General features: G+C 41.3%; 1 protein-coding gene and 2 long non-coding RNA genes across 10 annotated transcripts in view; 1 reads left to right on the top strand and 2 right to left on the bottom strand.

The window, feature by feature from the left end:
• The window catches only part of LOC107316198, a 163,365-nt gene extending 143,601 nt beyond the window's left edge, over positions 1–19,764 (top strand). For 2 of the 5 annotated variants that reach the window (XR_004307727.1, XR_004307726.1), the window contains 6 exons: positions 792–2,480; positions 3,145–3,221; positions 3,319–3,385; positions 4,251–4,364; positions 12,300–12,439; positions 13,457–19,764. This is a non-coding gene — a long non-coding RNA (uncharacterized LOC107316198). Of the gene's footprint in view, positions 1–791; positions 2,481–3,144; positions 3,222–3,318; positions 3,386–4,250; positions 4,365–4,785; positions 5,617–12,299; positions 12,447–13,456 lie in introns of those variants that run through there. The other 3 variants (XR_001556221.2, XR_004307728.1, XR_004307729.1) reach the window with 3 other exon arrangements.
• On the bottom strand, positions 5,926–13,753 carry LOC116653600. Its single transcript, XR_004307730.1, has 2 exons — positions 13,644–13,753; positions 5,926–8,916 (listed from the first exon to the last, which is right to left on the bottom strand). It is a non-coding gene; the product is annotated as an uncharacterized LOC116653600 (long non-coding RNA).
• The window catches only part of WDR11 (WD repeat domain 11), a 29,717-nt gene continuing 27,646 nt past the window's right edge, over positions 19,227–21,297 (bottom strand). For all 4 annotated transcript variants that reach the window (XM_015867450.2, XM_015867451.2, XM_015867447.2 and 1 more), the window contains exon 29: positions 19,227–20,779. In XM_015867450.2, the coding sequence (XP_015722936.1) occupies positions 20,622–20,779 (158 nt within the window). In that variant the 3' untranslated portion in view covers positions 19,227–20,621. The remainder of the gene's footprint in view (positions 20,780–21,297) is intronic.

Below are 21,297 nucleotides of genomic sequence, written 5' to 3'. Positions count from 1 at the left end.
AAGAACACTGCTCCTAAGTTTCCCTAGGAGAGTAATCTAAAGGTTTTTTTCCTCTCATAACTGGCTGAGTTAGGAACCTTATTTTTGGTACAATAGTTTCCTTGAAGCGTACTGCTCTGAAGGGCACGTGCTTGTTATACTGAAAGAAAAACTGTATTTAATTCATTTCCAGGTCTGTTAATTCCAAGCAGCAGCTTAGACACAAGAATCAGGGCTTTTAATGTACTGGGATTTTACATAGAGGACCCCTAAAAACTCTTATTTGCACTACCATTCTGATAATTGTAATAGATTAACAAGAGCTTCATGGACTAAATTAAGTTTTTATAGGCAGCTACCAGGCTATCAGGTGCTTATAACCTCTGTGTCTATATTCATGATACTAGGCTGCTAACTAGATGCACCAATCACACTAAGTGCCAGAAGGGTGAACTTTGTTATTTCGTGTACCCTCAGATATTATTTCTTAATAAGGACTAAAATAATTGTTATGGATTTATTATGATAGACTAATGAATAGTATTAATCTTTTCCTCTTGTCTACCTTGGTCTTCACAAAATGCGTTTGGAAGATTTCATCTCTTTCTCTTCTGCCTTTTCTTTTTCTTTTTAACATCTCAGGCCTAAGTATTCTAATGATGATAGGTAGCTGTACTTTCTCAATGCAAAGCATTTAGTAGCTTTTTAAAATGTCATTTTATTCACAACATATGGGTTAACTGCATTTAAATAACTACTAGATGGAACTGCCCTTACCGCAATGAAAAACGTACATCCTACTCCTTTAACAGAGTTGCTCTGTATCATTTTTTAACCAAGTTTTGGATGGAAGAGGTGAATTATTGCAGTGCGTACAACTTCAGGCTACACACTCAATGCTGCCACCCATAAACACCTTACCTCATGTTGGAGGACTGGTGACACAAGGCTGTACACAGCATCATGCAGGGCTGTGTGATGACTGATTCCAGTGAATGAAAGGTAATATTCATAACCACAGGCTCTTGACCTGGTAGTGACCCACTCACTCTCCTTTTAAGAGGCTTCTATGAGGGGGGGAACCCACACCAGAGTACTTGTTTGGGTAGTTTTCTAAGAAGCACAGGGACTCCCATTAGCCTTGAAAGACATTTTCCTGAGTCTAAGCAAGGTTTCTATATTTTTTGTGGACTCATTATACCTTTGTAGTTAAATTAACCAGAATAGCTTTCAGATGCCTGTGCAGTCATTTAGGAACAATAGCCGCCATTCTGTCCTGAGATGCACTAAAACCATGCAACAGCTCTTTCTGTTGTATGAAAGCAAAGGTAGTGCTTGAGTGGTCTGGATGAACGCAGAAACACTTGGAACAATATAACCTAGGGGTTACCTCAGTCATCTTAAACACCACAAAATCTCTCCTGCATGGCTGTAATTAGAAAAACAGCACAAGACAAAGGAGCTAAAGAACTATCAGTGGGAAAGTTAATTCAGGTAAAATCCAATGAGAGATTGTGGAACTGAATTGACTGTAAAGGCAGATGGTTTAAACTTCACAGATCTCACTGATAGAACAACAAACAGAAGACGAAGAAAAACAGTATGGGAAATACACAAGTTCACACTGTTGGAATATGAATTGAAAGCAGGTATCCAAAGGTGGTAGAGTCACTGAAAGGGCATTTTTACACACATTCCCCTCAGAGGAAATCCTATTGTTATTTCTGAGTGAGTCAGTCAGGGCTTATTCCAAAGAATGAGCACATGTGTTGCTGAAAGCCTTCCCAGTGAAATGCAATGAAGATGGAGTAATTAGGGTGATGGGCACCAGCTGAGGTCTGGGCAGTGCCTTGATTCTGCCATGCGAGGCTCTGCCACCCAGCTGCACCCAGCAGCTGCATGGGCAAGGTGTTTTGTCTCTGGGCTTTATGCTTTGATTGATGTGTGGCAAAGGTCTGTACTTAGCAGAGTGGGAGACAGAAGAGGAATTAAGCAAAAAATGTAAGGATTTGGGGGGCTTTCAATACAGGTTTGAAAAGGAGAGAAAAGAAAATGCAGAAAGACAAGAAAATTCCTCAACATGTTAGAACATAACCAAAGATCTATATGAACAGAATACGCAGCCATTGCATGGTTCAAGTCAGCCAGTTTGTTCAGGCTTTGATAAGAACTATGCTGCTTCAGTAATGTGAAAAGCAAAATGTGTAATGTCTACTGCTATTGAAATGGGTTCCCCCTAAAAGTTCATGCATATTGTTTTTAATTTGCTCTTGATTAATTTTGTCTTATCTCCCACCTGTCAGCCATGAAAACCAACTTACTCCATTGAAGTCCTTTGTAAGTAACTTTGAAGTAACTTTGTGAAGAACAAGTTTCCGAGCAAGCCCTCTCCATAACAATGTTACATTTACATTGTGTGGCACCACAAACAATGCTTTGTGCTTTCCCTATTTTGGAGCTTTGTGAGCAGAATGTCTGGACCTGCAGATGTTCACCCTCCTGTAAGTGCTGGCCTCTACTGCAAATTCTTGTCGCTGTCTTGTCTTTGGGAAAAGCCTTAGAGATACAGGCTTATCTTAGTGATTTAAACACAGCTACCTATGGATGTGATGGATTCCCTTTATTTGCAGTCTCCCAGTCAAGACTAGATGGATATCTAATATCTCAAACAAAGAGAGGTGCTTGATGCAGAAATTACAGGGTCAGATTCAAGGGCTGCTGTTGTGAGGGAGGTCAGGCAAGGTGAGCATGTACTTCCAACCACTGCATCTATGCTATAAATTCCGAGTTTTCTGTAAAACTAGGAAATGCACAAGGAATTTAATGCAAAGCGTTTACCTTTCCTTTTGTCTGAGGTGTAACCCAACATTTTGCCTTTCCACCACATTGCTGTGAAAGGAAATTCATTTCCCTGCTCACTAGTTATACTGAAATTATTTAAAGCAAATTCTCAGCTACCACATACTTGATCATAGAAACTTTCTTAACCCCAAAGCTCTCTCGTTTCAACACTTCCCTCCGACAAGAACTCCACCAGAAACAAAAATAACTTCTAACCTTTCAACCCAGGACTCCCTATTCAGCTTTAAATGCAATCCCAAGGAAGAGAATTTCTCCTTTTACTTCCTTCAGACAGTTACCTGTTTTCATCTGGTCTTTCTTCAGCCTTGATCCTGAAAGGAGCAAGTTCACACAGTGCTCAGAGTATCACCAAACGAAGAAGGGATTGTCTGCAGAGAAGGGTAGGTCTGAGTTTTTTATATACGCAGAGAAAGGATGGAGCAGATCCGTATATGCCTAACACAGACAGTATTGATATTGTTATACTTCTTTGGGCAGGGTCTGGACGGAAGAGAAAGGGACAGTAGAAAATGGGTCTGTTTTGTCAGACTGGATGTGTTCAAAGGTGAGAACAAAGGCTGAATGAAATTGGCTGCTGCTGTCCCCACCTACAGCCAAAGACTGAATTTGGTGATGGCTTTCCTTGAGTAGAACCAAGTGGTGCTCCATAGCCAAGACTGTCAGCCCAAAAGAAATGCTGTGAGTTTTGTATTAGTGCAGTAGCTTCTTCTTTTACAGTGAGCGTGGTGAGGCACAGGAACAGGTTGCCCAGAGCTGTGGTTGATCTTCTGTCCTTGAAGACTTCCAAAGTGAGGCTGGATCGGGTCCTGGGTAACTGGATCTAGCTGTGCTTGTCCCTGTACAATGCAGGGGGGTTGGACTAGATGACCTTTAGAATTCTCTTCCAACTCTAAGGATTCTATGACCTAAGTCCTATAGACAGACCTTCCAAATATGAGACAAGGAAATCGTGTGCCACTGTGCAGAAAGAGTAGGCTCACAGTGTGCTGGGTCTCATTGTAGGGTCATGTCTGAAACTTAAGGAAGCTGACAAAGAGAAGGAAAAAAAACACTTTCCCAAAACACAAGTCTCAAGGTTTGTAACAAAGCAAACTGAGGAAGTGCCAAGATATTATGAAATAGAAGCAGCTGAAAAATAATCACAGAACTGATACTTGCAGTATCTACAAAAGAGCTCGTTCAAAACATGGCACTGGGTTGGGGGGAACTGGACACTGAAGTTGTACAGCTAAACAGAAATGGAGCTGTTTTGGCTACCTGCAAAAAATGCAACTGTAATGCACATCTTGGGAAGTACGAGCTGAGCGAGCTCAGAGGGGGTGGAGGTGGCTGCCCAGATTTCTTAGCACTGCGCCTTTATGAGCTGAGCACTTCACTGAGCGTGTTTTCTTTCATATTTATTTTCACAGAATCAGCCTGATCTCATGTTCCAAGAATGAAACCCTGGCATGGAAGTGGCATATCTGCTAGTGAATGTCAACATTTGATGTGCAGTCAGAGAGCAAACAGGATTTCACACTGTAGTAAGAAGGGAAATACTATTTGCTTTCATTCTAGTTTCTTTGTGTCAGATGTATTAAGAATTAATAGTAAAAGAATTTCATTCTTGCAATTATAAGAAACAAATATTTATGCATATATACGCAATGTACCTACTTCTACAAGTAAAAAGAAAATGTAAAATCTAGCTAGTACTGAATAGCCTGAAACAAACATCCTTTGCAGAAAACATAAGAGATTCCAGTGACTGTGTAACACTCAGCTACTAAGGAGGGGAAGAGAACACTTGACTGTGAATGAACTTCCCTATTGCAAAAGGTTCCCTGGTTTATAAATAGGCAAAGAGAGGCTGAGATATCACATAGGGTGGGTACAGCTTGCTGTCCAGCTCTCATCAGCCATGTGTATATAGCAAATTAACCCATGTGCTTTATTGTCCTCCAGTCTTCTGGACAAGAGATCACAGGAGATCATGTTTCAAATGGTGATGTCTGGGAAGAACTGAGCAATGGGACTCTCACCGCTGTAGGAAGACGGTGCTCAGAACCACAGGAGATAGCCCTGAGATCTCAAGGACGATAATTAATGACAAACAGCACTGGCACATCACCTCTGTGAGCCTCAGAGCAGAAACACCTGCAGCATATCCCACCCTGGCAGGGAAATAGAGATGGTGACCTAACAATCTTTTCCACCTCTAACTTCTGGGTCTTTATGAATCGTCAGTCACACCTAGGTGTGATATCGCTGTAAAATCCCAGTCACGTAAGAGAGCTGGCAGAGAGCTCTGGCTGTGCAGCTCTGTGGTTTTATGCTTAGTTGTGTCCTAAATACTGAAAGAACGAAGTAAACTTCCAAGCATCAGCGCTGACAGTTGCTTTCAGAGATACTCAAACAAACAAAATCCTGTCCCATAGACAGCAAAACCAGCTGCAGGTTTTGAAAAGAAAGCCATCAGTACCTAAACAAACACCACCTGTGGTGTGGAGTGACTGATGCAGCTCTTTTTCAAGAGGTTGGCAAGGGCCTCTTTATAGACTCATAAAACTATAGAAGCATTTTGGTTGGAAAAGACCTTCAAGATCATCAAAGTCCAGCCATCAACCTCACCTACCAAGTGCCACCACCAAACCATGTTCCTTTGTGCTGCAGAACATCCCCAGAGCAAACATGAGCACTATGCCCAGCGCCAGCTCTATACTTCACTCAGAGGGTGGTGACGCACTGGCACAGGTTGCCCAAGGAGGCTGTGGATGCCCCATCCCTGCAGGCATTCAAGACCAGGCTGGATGTGGCTCTGGGCAGCCTGGGCTGCTGGTTGGACCCTGCACATAGCAGAGGGGGTTGAAAACAGATGAGCATTGTGGTCCTTTTCAACCCAGGCCATTCTATGATTTTATGACTATGGATGACATCTATCTACCTAATTGCTGTCATCCTAACACTGGGGTAGAGCTCAGTACATTTTTCTACACGGTGTGTTGCAGTAGGAAAGTTTCTTTCCTTCTTCTCCTCCTCTAAAGTCTTGCAACAGGAAAGGAAAACATGGCAAGCCATGTCTTCAAATCATGCACCCGTACTTCGTCTCAGCGTATAATTTGGTAGTGAGCTGCACTGTATCTGTGTTTTGTCTGGAGTTTGGAAGTGGTTTTAACGATTTAAATCACAGTGAAGAAAAGGGCCACTCAAAATGCAGAGCTGGAAAGCAGAACCGCTTCGGTGCGTGAAGTATTTTAAACTAGATTTTGGTCCAGGTCCCACTCCACTGTGTCCTCATGTTGGGAAAGTATATTCAGAGCTGACATGGCTTTCCCAGGTGTTTTCTACTGGGACAGAGTGCAGAGAGTGCAGTTAATCATGAGTGCATTCAAGTGTCCTGAGGTCTTTGGGTGAAAGCTGTTAGAGACATTGAAAAAGTGTTTAATAATCACAGCCCCGTGTCCTCAGCGCAGGCTTTTTGGGTTCACCAAAGTTCAAACACCTTTTAAGAAATTTAGGCCAAAATGTAAGCAGGCCAGAGCCATGCAGCAGTTCCAATGGCAACGGGGCTTTGCTGAACCATTTGCAGGATCATGACTATTTGGTAAGATGCAGGCTGAGCATTGCTGCTTTCATAAACCACAGCACGTGCAAAGGTACTGTGTGCGGTTTCCTATAGCTTGGCCTAGCAAGGCATTTAAATACATAAGCACTTAAAAGTATCATAGCTGTGCATTTCTGGTACCTCTTCACTGCAACAAGCTCCTCAGCACAATGCTGAGCATCGCCTCAGTGCTGTTTTTTTCTGCCACAAACCAATTGAGTACTGAGAAGTTAGTTAATCATTAGCCAGCCAGTTGTGCATTGAGACAGACTCCCTTCTTTGTCTTACCGTGTTATTAAATGCCTTCTTCTTTGAAATGCCGCACAGAAGTGATAGATGCCCTTTCTTTACAAGTCAGCCATCCAAGCAAGTGATGTTTTATATAAAAGTTCAGCTAACAAGAACCCTCCTTGTTCAAATATAGAAGAGTCGGGCAGATAAGGCTGAGCAAACTGCTGCTGCCATGAGCCTGGCCTGCAGATAGGGGCTGGGGGCTGGAGGGCATTGCTGCACCAAATTTTACCCAAGAATTATGGGGTGGGGACAGGAAACAACATGAAAAACAAATTAGGATGAGGCCAAATGGTTATATATATTTGCAGTAGGGCAATGGAATGCTGTCAGCATTTCCTTCACTGTTTTGAAGGGCAGCTTGGCATGGTTAAAGCCATGAAAACACACAGTCCAACACAGCAGGTGAATGAATGGGAAGATGAAAAAGCAGGACCGAGCAAGACAGCAGAAAGTTCGCCCTCCCAAATCTCGACAATCTTCCCCCAGCAGCAGTGCTTCACCACATTTTTGCTAACTGGCTTTTACAATGTAAAACTGGTGCTCAGGAGAATAATGCTCACTTTGTTTGCCCCTGGTGGAAACACAAGGCCGGCAAGGCAGGGCTCAGCTAATGTATAATCTATATTTACATGTCAAAAAAAACCAACACCCTTATTTAGGTTCTTGATTTATAATCCCTAGTTTTCATAATTGTCACTCATTCCTAGTGAAAGAATGCAGGGTAGATTTATAAGTTCTGCATTATGCCTTAAATCTTAATAGCATTTTGAAAGCACATTTATGAGTCTTCCTAAGAAATGCTTTCCCTCTATTTTCAAGACATTTTTGTGTAAAAACAGATCCAAATTGTTACCTTAAAAACAAGATTATTTTAGCCAACCATTCTGGTATCGACTCTGCTGCAATGCTAAACTCTCTGTCTGCAATGTCCTTATAAGCTCCTATTTCCAAGGGTTCACAGCTTGAATGTAAAATGCACTTTGTACTTAAATTTGTGTGACAAGATCTTTAACCCACATGAGTTGTGAATTTGTTTTCACCATTACAGCCAAAATAAAATAAATCTTTGGAGGTATCTGTAGGAAAGAGGTGGTGGTGCACTGGAACAAGTTGCCCAAGGAGGCTGTGGATGCCCCATCCCTGCAGGCATTCAAGGCCAGGCTGGATGTGGCTCTGGGCAGCCTGGTCTGCTGGTTGGCGACCCTGCACATAGCAGGGGGTTGAAACTAGATGTTCTTTGAGGTCCTTTTCAACCCAGGCCATTCTATAATTCTATGATAAAGGGCCTGATGCTGCACCCTCCCCCTGTCCCTCATAGTGAGAATTCTGCTTGAAATACACAAAGTTCAGGTTCAATCAAAAGCAGCACCATCTGATTCCCAAGTACAATCATCACATGCACACATACAGAAGTGCTGGCTGGGCATTAACAGTGCAATGCCAACCCTTAAGGAGCTCACTGTGGAGCCAATATGCTTTAGATGGAAATTTAAATATATGTTTTGAAGAAGTGAAGAGCTGACTATCATAACATGGATTGGTACAGAAGCAGTTTCTTAAACATATTTTTAGGAAGCCAAGCAGCAACTAGTTCATGAAAATATGTTATTACCACCCATAAATATGTATGTGCACTGATGAGATGCTTCAGCAAGACTATTCCTGATGCCAAGTGAACCATTTAGGAGATGTACCTGCAGAAACAAGGTCCTCGGTGAATGATGAATTGCATAGCACAAACGTCTCTCTAGAGCATATATCCACTCGTTAACAAACATGCTGCAACTTTTGGGAGGGTCTAAGAGAGCTGACTCCAACTGACAGATACAACAGTGATGGGTCTAAAGAAGTACCACCAAAGTCTTGTGAGCACACGCTTGGCTGACTCCCCTTTGCCTTTAGCTCTGTATGATGAGGCTGCACAACTCATCACCCATCTCTGTTGCTGAAGTTGCCTATGCACAAAATAGTCAAAGGTCTGGACTAGGCAGCACAATCCTGGGAGAAGTGGGAGCGAAGGAGGCAAGGAAGATCCAATCACCCGTGTCTGTGCTGATGCAGCAGCCACGAGTCCAACATGGAACAGGCAACAGCAGATTCTGAATGAAGCTGTCCAAACTAGAGCAGGTGCAGTGATAGCCCAGAAGGAGGCAGGAGCTCCATGGGGATGACCAGGCACTACACACCTGTTTCAAAACCTGGAAAAGATGCAAGACACAAAAATAAGATCTACATATCATTGTTTCTGGCATAGCTCTGAATTTCACCTAAATATCATTGTGGTTATTTAACCGGAAGGAGCTCAAAATGAGTGAGAAATACTTGTGTTCCACACAGCATTATTGTCTGCTATGTATCAAATACAACCGATAGAGAAAGACAACCTGGGAACAGCAAACACTTCAGGTGAATTACAAGTATGTTTTAGAGTAACCTGAATCACATTTCAAAGCACTCAGAATATTATCCCACTAAATCAAGTATTTACTGGGGATCCAGCCTCACAGCCTCCATTCATGGGAACAGTCCCACCCACTGTAAGAGGTTGAGGCCATTCCTGAGTATACGTCTTCAGAATCTGCTGTTCATTCCTTACGTGCTTTATAATGAAAATTGTACATTTATGACCACATTTTCTATGGCAGGGAGTTTTTCAAGCAGTCTCCATTTCCAACCTGTTTAATCCTTACAGATAAGATCCATCATAAACACAGACATTACTTTTTGGCAAACATTTGGACTTTTTTTGACAGTTTTTCTTCGGGTTAGAAAATGAATTCATTATTTTAATGTCAGCATGTAAACAACAAAAGTCTTCAAACTATATCACCACATCGCAATCCTTTGTATTACAAAGATTTCTTAATCAACGGCCATAAAGCCTAACAACTTGTAGGCGTTAATATTTCTGCCACGTTTTGCATTCGTGCTACTGCTAAGACCACAGAAGAGGTCAGTATCAACAAGCAAAGAAACTCTGAATTTCTACCTCCTGTATTTCCACCAACAAATAGATGCTGATATTTGTATATAATCCATTAGGATAAATTCTAAAAAAGAAAGAAAGAGAAGGAAGGGGAGAAATCAACCCCCAGGGATTCATCAACAGAGCTCAGATTACTTCAATATATTCAGCATCAATAATATACACAAACAGGTACCAACATGAGACTTGATTATTCAGTATTCAGAGTTCTTGGCTTTGGTCAGCCAAGTAGTTAAACAAGTGCTGAAGTTGGAGTGTGTGAGAAGCCCTAGTGAAACATCAGATGACTGCATGCCAACCACTTAAGGCTCTACATACTGCTACTGCAGAGTGTGCTTTTGCTGCTATTCAGCTGTTTTCAACATTTAAAGTTAAAACACACATTGAGCACAGCTTTGGTTCTTTGTTATTCCACTGCAGCATGGGAGGGGAGAAAAACACCTCAAAACTGTCCACTGCTATTCCCAGTGCAGATCAGACAGTGATGTTGTCCATGGCCAAGACTGAAACTCATAGCAGGTAACCCATGGGAAATGTGTGTTTACAGCCTTTAAATCCCCACTCTGCAATGGCAAAGTCCTTAGGAAAGCACCTGGAATTTAGACACAGACTAGACTGCAGAAGTTCCATCTTACACTAAAACTCAGCTACTCTTTTATCCCACCATACTCAATGGACGCATCAAACAGGTAGCAGCAGAGCACCCTCCAGGTAAGACCCCTTGTGAAATACTACAAAGCAAGAATTCCTGTCTGCTGTCTTCACCAAGGGTCCAGCCAACTACTTGCTTTACCTTCCAGAAATACTTACTATTAGATGGAATAGGTCCACCAGAAGAGGTTGGATAAATCCTGTCCCAAAACAGGGAGCCGTCCAGTGACAAAGCACTGCCTCCAAAGACAGATGGTGGAGGGCCACATCTTCTCACAGAAACAGGAGTGTCAAAGGCCACTGTTCTTACATTTATCTCATGATTACAAATAACTAGAGTCAAATGCCATAGCATGCCAGTACCAAAGCCATTCCTCATAAGGTCAGAGAAGCAGGCTGTTCCAGAGGCTGTGCTGTCTCCACCCTAAGAGTTTCCAACACCAGATTGCAAAAAACCCAGCTGCAGCTTCCAAATGACCATTGTAATGAAATATTATATTTTCAAACGTGTATTTTATAGAAGCAGGAAATGTTTTTCACCTCCGTTCTTTCCACTAGCTCAGGAACATGCTTTTCCCCTCTTAACAAAAGCTTTTAGCAGTTAAGATGTATAATCCGCATGGAGGAGTTTATGGCTACACACGGCATAATGCCTGGATGTCAACTGAGACTCAAAAAGCAACGTCTTTTCAGCTGCACTAGAAGATGTACTTGATACAGGCATTGAAAATTATACTGTGGGAGACCATGAGAAGCAAGCCCCTTACGCTGTTGCCCTTGGACAATCAACCTACGATGTTCTTAGTATGTGTGCGTCTTTCTTTAGAAAAGCCTTGTCTGGTGTAGGTTACAAAATCTGCCTTGGCATTTTTTTTACTTCAGGATGCCAAATGACAAAGATATTATCACACATCATGATGGTTTGGCTCTGAGGTTTGATACGTGTCTTGTTCTTAGTCTGTTTTTTTCTTCTTTGTCACACTTGTGCTATCCAACTGGAGACTGTTCCCCAGCCTCAATAGACATGTCTACATGCTGACTCACTAAGTCATATATATTTGGAAATGTACGACCTGGCAGCTAAGGAGTTTTTCATTTAAGCACTGAATCTCTTGATCACTAGGAGCTGAACATTCTCCTAGCGGGAGATAATTAGCATGGACAAGTAGGGGCAGGCTATCAGCTACAGACACTGAAATGCTTATTACTTGTTGAAGCATGAGTTACTCTTGCTCTTGGATTGCATTATCTCATACATTCCTCTCTTGAAAGCTTTCTTTTATTAAATATATACCAAGTATGCCTTAAAGCTAGCACTCCCTTTTTGGCTTGGTGCAGTTTGGAGTATGGATAAACCACTTCAGAGAAAACTTCTGGAGATGATGAGAATAGTATTGGCTAATGCCTTGTGCCCCCGACCTTCACTTCATATCCCAGTACTGGCTCAAAGTCTCTTGATCTGGTTACGGGATCACAAGCAGATGTTGCCAAAGTCTATTCTGATTTACTGAGTCAGCAACTCAAGGTGTAATAGGGTTTAAGCCTGAGTCTCCATCCCAGCTGCTGAAGGAAATGGGGGGAGAGAGAAAGAGGCCACAAAGGGGAACAACAAGAAAACAGGACTTCTCTAAAGTCATTACATTCAGAAAACCAAATGTTATCTGTGGTTAAATACAAAATAAATAAATACAGATAAATAAATATGCAATTAGCAAGCAAAAATTCCATGCCATGTATTCACATGGTGGTCAGGTGCTCACAGGAACAATGGACTGCCGGGCTACCCATTTGGTTTTGGTATCTTCACCTGACTGAGCTGCAATCCTAAACAAGACCATCTCAGTCATAAGAGAATCAGATGCACTGCTATGAAAAAAACAAACAGTCAAACAAATCAGTCCAAATAAACTGCTTTTTCTTATCAAAATGAAATATTTTTTTCAGCTTTCATCTGCTGACCTGCCCACTCCAGCTGAGCGTTACACAAGAGAAGACTCTCCCTGGACTATGAAATCCAACAAACATCTCTCAACAGAAATACAGGCTTGTGGATCAGAAGTTACGAATTATTTCCAGTACATAATGTAAGAGGTATTAACTTGTATTGAAACCTGAATTGAGCTTCCATTTTAACCTCTGATACCCATTAGAAAGATAACAGGTCACATTATTCATTATGTCTAAAAAGACCATCAGAATGTACTGCTAAGGACAGGCTACAGGGATTACTTTCTATCAATTAGCAGCATGGGACGTGTTCTAAATGTAGCCTAGTCTAGACTTTCCTGCTTTGGGTAGATAACACAGCTGATATCACACAAGGCTGTTTGATGAGAGTCTTTACTGAAAGAATCACTGCTGTATGAAGTAAAGAAATGACTTTCAGAAGCCAAAAAACGATCGGAATGAAAATCTCAGCTCAGCGCTCAGGCTGATGTGGGTAAAATGATGCCTTCCTGAAGGCACATCTAAGTGGGGAGAATTAAAAAAGGATGGATGTGGTTCTGGGCAGCCTGGTCTGGTAGTTGGTGGCCCTGCATATGGTGGGGGGTTGAAACTAGACGATCATAATAGTCCTTTTCAACCCAGGCAATTCTATGATCTTCTGAAATGCAGTGCTTCAGCAGGGGGCTTCCACACCCCACTGTGCCCATGGTACATGGGCAGGGAGCCAGTGGTGTTTGGGAGTGGGGTGAGTGGTAAAGATCCTCCAGACCAGAGCTGTCCAGCCCTGCATGGATGAAACCTGGCCAATGCCCAGCATCCCTCAGTTGGATCCAACACACAGAGATGCCCTTGGCTGCACTCTGATGAATGCTGAGGAGCTGAAGCCAGGCTGATTCAAGCTGGAAATACAGCATTTATTTACTTATAGCAGAAGCTGTGATTTTAAATAAGGCTCTAAATCAGGTATCTTTCTAAAAGATGAGCTCCTGCAAATGTGGGATAGATGCAGAAACACTGCGACCCTTAAGAATTTATATCAAATACGAACTTCATTTCCATTGTTTCCCACTGTCCAGAGATGTCAGAGATCAGTTTAATTGCACTGCCTGTCAAGACTCCCTGGGAATTATGTGTATTTTTTTTCTCTCTCTCAGACAGAATCCATCTTCACATTGAATAATTACTGCCAGAGCTGAATCAGAAACTGCCAAAGTTGCAGGAAAGAATCCAACCCTTTTCTACAAAGATTCAAAGCAAATATGAATTCCCTTCCCTTTCCATTTTCCTTTCCCTTCCCTTCCACCACAACCCCTTTCACTTCATTCCCTTTGAATAACTTACTATGAATGAATGTAGTGAGGGAATGGTACACAAGGAATCTTTGGGCAAATCCTCAGCAGTTTCAATTGGCTGCAGTAAAGCTACACTCAGTTACATCCTGAAGATGCACCACAGCGGATGTGAAAAGCTCTCTTGGAGATTATTCACCTCGTATGAATGCAACTGTTCCCATCAGCTATCTCAGCTTAAAGATTTTGGTTATTGAGTCAGGGGACAGAACAATGGTGTGGGATTGAGCCCAAGCAATTAACTCTTCCCTCAACTTTATTACTGAATCCTGAACTGGAATCCCACAGAGAACCTGTAACAATCTTATTCAGATCAAAGCTCCCACTTTTTAAATAATGAGAAGTTTGGAAAACAAAATCAAACAGCAGCCTATGATTCACACACAGAAATTTTATGAAAACCACAAAATCAAAAGGCCCGTAATTGAGGCCTTTCAACCCAACCAAATATTCATCCCGAGATAATTACTGCCATAAAACCCTCTGCCACAGAGACACCGACTAGAAAACCTTTGAATTGCACACAGACATTAAGGAAGGAGCTGGCTGGGATGTAACCCTGCTGAGACCTGAAATGGAGGAAAAGATCTGGGGGGAAACAAGCCTTCAGTGCAAGTCAGTCCTCTGTAAAAACATGTCGCCATTGAGAAGACTCAATAACAAGAAAAGACTGGGAAAGATTTGCCAGGAGCAAACCAGGTACTCTTATAAGTAAGAACCAAACAGCACTGTGCGTCACATGGGTTAAATGCCATGAGTAACGTCATCAATTGGTATCTTGAAGAACAGACGAGTCAACAGCCAGCAATGCAACTGATTAAAACCAAAATTAGGTTGTTTCTAATTCATGGTGCATGAAGTGCTACAAATAAAATGAGGGCAACTCTTGCAGCAATGCAATGCTCAGTCCCTGCCATAGTCCTGCCTCACAAATAGTGGTTTGGTTTTATGGTTGTTGGCCAATATCTGAAATGGTAGAATTTCCAGACTGGAAGGGATCCACCAGAACTATTAAGTCCAACTCCTGTTCATTCTCAATGATTAAGAAGCTTTAGACTGTCAAATAAGTACAGTTACAAAGTTCTCCAAAGAGATTACTGATTATTATTGCTAAGGGCTTTCAGATCAAATGGCTTTAAGGCAACTATTATGGAAAAATCTGTATGAAAAGGGCTATGCTCAACAGCAACTACCTTTGTCAGTACAGACATATTTCATAATGGTTGCATGGGTAATCAAATCTCTCCACAAACAAATGCAATTGTTGAAGTTTTGAAATAAAACAATTATGGCTCTCTTTGTTTTCTGATCAAGTCAACGATTTACATTGAAAGACAGATATGCAGTTAATATACAATGAGGCCTTTGTGATATTACTATCAGTATTCTGCATATTATGCTAGGTTATATGGGTAGGTACTGAACTGATGCAGCCCAGCCCTGTACCCCAGCTTTGTTGCTGGATCACAACTTAGGCTGAGGGAAGGCAGTTCATTTCTTAGACCTTTTTATAAGATGAAAGCAAAGAAAAGACTGAATCAGTGAACCCAGGACAGCTTTAGGAAAGAGCTCCCCTGACATCACCAGTTTACATCATCTTTGTTTATGCAAGCAATTTATTATTCTCCTGGGGTGCAACTTCTGTCAGTCTGAGCTGGCTTCAGACTAGATTTGCAAGTGAGAGATTCAGCAATACTCATTGCTCAGAGCATCTCACTGCCTCCTCAAGGTCATGGGCAAACAAGTACAAAGTGAGCACCACCACAGAAAGATGAGGTAAAGCAGCCTTTAGAAGCTGAGCAACCTGTTCCAGTGGTTGGGAGAGTAATTTCAACGTGGGACTCACCATGGGCTTTCTCACAGCTTTCTACTATTAGCTGAAGAATTCTATCTAGCAAACAAGATGCTTTGTGTTAAGTGCAGATTTCCCCATAGCCACCAACCACTGAAAGCTCCAAGGGGATACACACCTGGTACAAAGAAACCATGTCCTTCACTGAGCTGGCTCTCAGAAACACCACAGACTCTCATCACTAGTAACAAGTATTAGATGCTTCTAACAAAAGAATAAATCTCTTTCTCTGCTGATTTGAGCATGTAGGGGTGGATTCCTGCTGAACTGCTCTGCATTCAGATCTGTCTCAGGTAGGGCTGGAAGTATCGTTACCTGTCTGCAGGTTGGATGAGAGGCAGCTCTGGGTGGGTTCTCTCCAAAGAGGATGGCACCATGTAGTCAGGAGACACACAGCAGGGTGCAAGAGTTAGGAAGCTATAAAAACAACAATATTCATTAATTAATTAAGCATATCTGTTATCTAAAACACATAGATACTTTGGCTGGTTGTGCTTTCAATGCTTTTGGCTTACTTAAAAATGCTCAAATCACACTGAAACTCACAGCCAGCTATTTGCTGTGCACCAGAAATGCCCATTGCAGCAGTGCTGAGGTATGTAAATCTCAAAGCTGTCAGAAAGAACTTTTCCTGTTGTAAATTTTCTGTGCTCCTTTCTTCCTCCCACACACACAGAATCAGCTTCTGTGATCCACGGTGCCTCGCAGGAGGGCTGCCAGCAGTTCACCATAGGTTATTGGCATAAGCATCCTCTGATCTTCCAGGTCAGTGCAGAAACACTGCTTTCAACACCTGAACACTTGTGATTTCTGTGCTCAGTATATTCTAGTAAGCAAACCCCCCCCCTTTATTGTAAATAATGAATGATTAAGAAACAGTTGTTCAAGACAGAAATAGAGCAAATTAGACTGGGCTACAGCCAGCCATCTAACTGTAAGAGATCTAACTGTCTGCATTTGAGGCAAGGTAATGCTTGAAACTGTACTTATTATGCACTTTCAAGCATTTACGCATCGAGCCAAAGCAGATTTCAAGCAAGGGTTAGGCTGTGCTAACCCCTAACCCCATCTCCAACTTCTTATCGTACTGTAAGAATCCTGGATGTCCTCAATATCCTCCTTCCCTCCCCGAGCAGCCTGCAGCCACTCATAAATCACACCGAAATCTGCTTCTCCTGCCTGGCTGGTTCCTTAGGGCCGCCCTGCTTCGAGGACAGAATTAGTGGGAAAATGCAGCACACCCCTTGGAACGCATTCAGTCGCTGCATGCATGACTGTCCTCATTCCCATAGCTCTGCTGCCCTCTCCTGTATGAACTGGAAACTGACGGTATGGGAAATTCTGGGAGGGTTTCAATGAAATATCGCATTCTTGTGGCTTTCAGCAGGGATTTGGTTATACCCTGAGCTGAGGACAGGAGTTGGAGGATAAGCAAAAGTAAAGTTGGGAACGGGAAGGGATTGTGAGAGCTTCTGAATGCTAAGAGGGGAGAGTAAATATAATAACAATAGAAAATAGAAAACAGCAGAATTATGGAGAAAAACAAACTTATATAAAACTTCATTGAAAATGAAAACGTGGTGGAATCACCAAGAGAAGAACGCCCTTCGCCCCTAATTCTGTGGTGAGGAGTTTGCCTGCAGAGCAGTCAGAAAGGATAAACAGATGATTTCAGTTGAGTTCAAAGAATGTCTCTTGGCTTTTTGATGAGACGGTTGTGGCATACAATAATAATATAAAAGCTGTATGTTAGCAAAGTCCTACTGGGAGCAAAAGCTGCTACCAGAAAATATCGCATTCCGGACCGGGTGATCGCTGACAAATCGCCTTCCTGTTCTCCTGGTGTTGGAAAGCTGCTTTTTCTTGCCACGCATCTCAGCTTGGTTTTAATCAAAACCAGGCATAAGTTGGGAGAGTGGAAAAAGAAAGCAGATTGCTGAGGTAAACCGCAGAGCAGAGCTGGAAGAAACTGTCATAAAGAAAAGGCTTTGGCTTGATAAGCATTCAAGAACTACTTTTCTAAAGGGAAGGGAGAAGGAAAACACTTCTTTTTTTTTACAGTTTGAAAAAATATCTGTGCCTGCCTTCCTTTCTAATCTGTAGGGAAAGGGACACATTTTTCTGCAGTATATTTCTGCAGCTCCTATTGGCAAGTTGTATAGCATAGAAACCAGCAAAAACCAGTGCTGATAACTCAGTGGAAAGTCCTCAGACTGTGGAACTAACACTTACACTTTGGGGGCGACAGGAATTTAAGCTGCACGGTCACCTGGTGGTTGTCTCTTCCCAACTCATAACAACTTCTTTTCTTCACAAGGGCTGAGGAGACAGCAAAACAAGAGAAGGCACTGAAAAGGTCAGAGTTCTCTATTGGAGGAGGCTGGGAGCATTGAAACTGATAAATAATTTCACTGTGTTCCAATCTTCCATTCTGCATCAAAACCAGAATCGATTTCAGATCTTACCTTCCTGGAAAGTCAAGAATAATCTGCTGAAAAGGTCGATTAGATATTCTATTAAAAGCTCTGTATCTGTTAAAATGGCACAGGGTAAACACAAGAGAAATCCTCTCATACACGTGAAGAGCAGTCTTATTTTCACACGCTATCAGAAAGTCATAAATGGATCAATGGGAGCAATACAGCTGTCACAGTATTACCTGAAATTGGGTTCCACACTAAATGATTCTGCTTGGATTATCAGAGCCACGAAGCATGTTTTTAAGCTTCATAGAATCATTAAGGTTGGAAAGTTCACTCAGATCAACAAGTCCAACCATGAACCCACATCTCTGACCACTCAGATCATGTGACATGTAGGGTAAGACCTCAGCACAATCAAGACAAGCTTAGTTACCTTTCTCATCTGATCTTTCAGACTCAGTACAGAAATGTTAGGTACCTCCTTTCACTGCATCAAACAGTTGATATGCCGCATTAAGCAAACTATACTGCATTCCAGCACTTCCCATACTCAGCAGTGTAGGGAAATTGCGCCTAATACAAATGAAGGGTGATCACTTCCCCCTCTAAAAGCAGCCATGAGCAACATTCCATGTCCAGAAGGCAAAATAACAATTACACCATCAGCATTCAATCCAATGGCAACAGATGACATTTCTGCATTAAATACAGACACACGGATTTAGAAAGATTTTTTTCTTTTATTACTAAGATTGCACTTCTATCTAAAGAAACTTTTAGATCAATTCCACGCTGTATTTTCATCATAAAAGTTTCATTAGGGAATAGTACATGGCATTCTGCACCTTCACACTATATAGAAACATTCAGTATCAAAAGGCCTTTGCCAGAGACCCAACAATAAACCATTCTGTGTAATCACTGAAGTCTGAGTGTGCTTATATTAAGTCTCTGGTGTCCCCCTCCCACACTACTGCTATTGAAATCAAGCAGAACTCAGGAGTGCTGTTGTAGCCAATGCCTGCCTGAATTTAGCCCACTGATAATGACATTTAATCTTGCTTAACTTCACTGTGCACCAGCTAATACTTAAGGCAAATTTCTTTGTATACTATTTTTCCCACGTAAGTATGTAAGCATCATACATAAGACACTGAACATCTTTAGTAACGTATATAAAATGTGGGAGAACCTATGTAAGATACATTACCTTATCTACACAAAACATTCACTTTTAGAGCAACGAAACATCTTCAATTTGTATAAGAACCATCATTATGGGAAATTCAAACTTTCCGTGTGTTTTCAGAAATGCTATGCTGGATTTTAATTAAAAGGTTTACAGAGCTGAAGAGAGGTAACAAAGCTACTGCTCCTATAAGAAGGAAGGTGGGATGTGCATTAACAAACCTTCAAGCAGAAGAAGAATCAAAGACACAATTACGTTAAGCAGTAAAGTCATGAATTACATTCAGATGGGAAACTTCTTACACGATACAGTTCTTCTGACTACTGCATACTGAACTTCATCAGCTCCAACAACTCCCTTTAAATAAGTAACCTGTTAATCCAAGACTTATTTTCGCATGCCATCGTCTTCCATTTGCAAATGCAGTCTAACCTTAGATTTTGCAACTGAAGAGTGGATGCTTTCAGTCAAACAGTAATAGATAGAAAAGACACTTGTAATGTGAGGAACAATAATGAAAACAAACACATCAACACTGAAACACTGTGGGAAGCTGTTTTGATCCTGCTGAAATACTGGCACAAAAATGAAGAGATGCTGTCAGTAGCATCCTTAAGTATATGGACCACAAGGTGTGCTATCATATAAAGTACTAAAAGAAACCCAACATTTTTTGCTTCACCCAATGTTTTCTCCATGTCTTAATTCCAGACATGTAGAAATACCTTACAATACCTTACTGTGGAGAGAGGATCAGCATCCTTCTGAACATTCTGTAGGAGCCCACCTTGCCACTTTTTGAGGTAGGATAATTTTCCCATCCTTTGATCCCATTAAACAATTGAGACAAGGCAGAATTTAGTCCCTAAGGTGTGCAGGCAGTGCTCAATTAAGAATAACACCAAACACTATATTAATCAAAACAGAAGACATCTCATGGGTTTCTGGAATGTTAGGAAGCTTTCATAAATAAATCTGTTAAAGATTCCATTCCATCCTGGTATGAAAAAGACAATAAAGGGAACTCATGTAAAAGAACAGTAATTTTAAAGAGAAAAATTGGATTTGAGAATAACTTTCCAGGAATAATCTTTGTGTTTTGTGATCTGTATTTTTTTTTCTTTACATAAATTCATATTTTTACAGTACAGACTGAATCATTTATACATATAAACACGACAGTGGTGAAGAACTACAAAGATTTGATTTTTGGAAGTAAATGGAGTAGGCTCTTATACAGGTACAGAACACTTTCAGCATTTTGTTAAGTGTGATTTCTGCTGTAGTTGACAAAGTTGGAGATATTCATGTATAATCTTATCATCGCCTTTTTTCCTTCTCTCTTGAAAATGAAGACATCTTTAATTTGCCTCCTCACATGTTTGATGTTATTTGCTCAAATCACACATGAGCTATTACAGTGATTAAGAGAAAAAGCATTTTCATACAGTGGAATATCAATCCAGTTTGACAGAAAAACTCCTCTTAGCAGTAAACATAGAATTATTACTCTTCTGTCGTTTCCCCTTTAGGCTGTTTGAGCTCAACCAATAAATCTTTACCAGCTTCTCCAGCTTTTGAGGCAAAGAAAATAGCTCCTTGCCTAAAGCCCAGGAGCTTCAAGCCTCTGGCATAATCTGCATAGACAGCATGGATCAGTTTATGTAAACGAAGCATTAAGGAAGACACACATGAAAAGCAAAATAAAAATACCAGAACCCATTTTCTAAACTCACTTGTTAGTTCTCCCCTAAGCTGAAAATGCTGAACATTATTGCTGAATGTTCTAAACCAAAAAAACAGAAAAAAAATGCTGATTTAAAATCTACTATTAAATACATATTACCATTTATCAGGCAATACATGAAGTGCTATAAGATAAAACAGATAAATTCCAGGTAAGCAGAAGCACATAGAGTAATATCACATCAGAACTTGTGAAAGAAACTGGTGGATCACATGGTCTCCAGTCTGATGTGTCTGACATCATTTCCCATAATGGGAAAGTGGCTTTGAGTCATCAATGATGGCAGTCAAGTGTGCATTACAGTTTACTGTATACACCTAAATAAAAGTGTTAGTGCAAATGTTCAGAGTTCACAAGCAGACCAGAAGGGCTGAAGAACACTTTAGATACCTTTTCAGATCACCCTGAATCCTGACCTTCACTTGTTTTCACCTT

Source organism: Coturnix japonica, chromosome 6 (assembly GCF_001577835.2).
Source record: "Coturnix japonica isolate 7356 chromosome 6, Coturnix japonica 2.1, whole genome shotgun sequence".
In the NCBI taxonomy this organism is placed as follows: Eukaryota; Metazoa; Chordata; class Aves; order Galliformes; family Phasianidae; genus Coturnix; species Coturnix japonica.
This window is presented reverse-complemented; position numbering and strand designations above follow the sequence as displayed.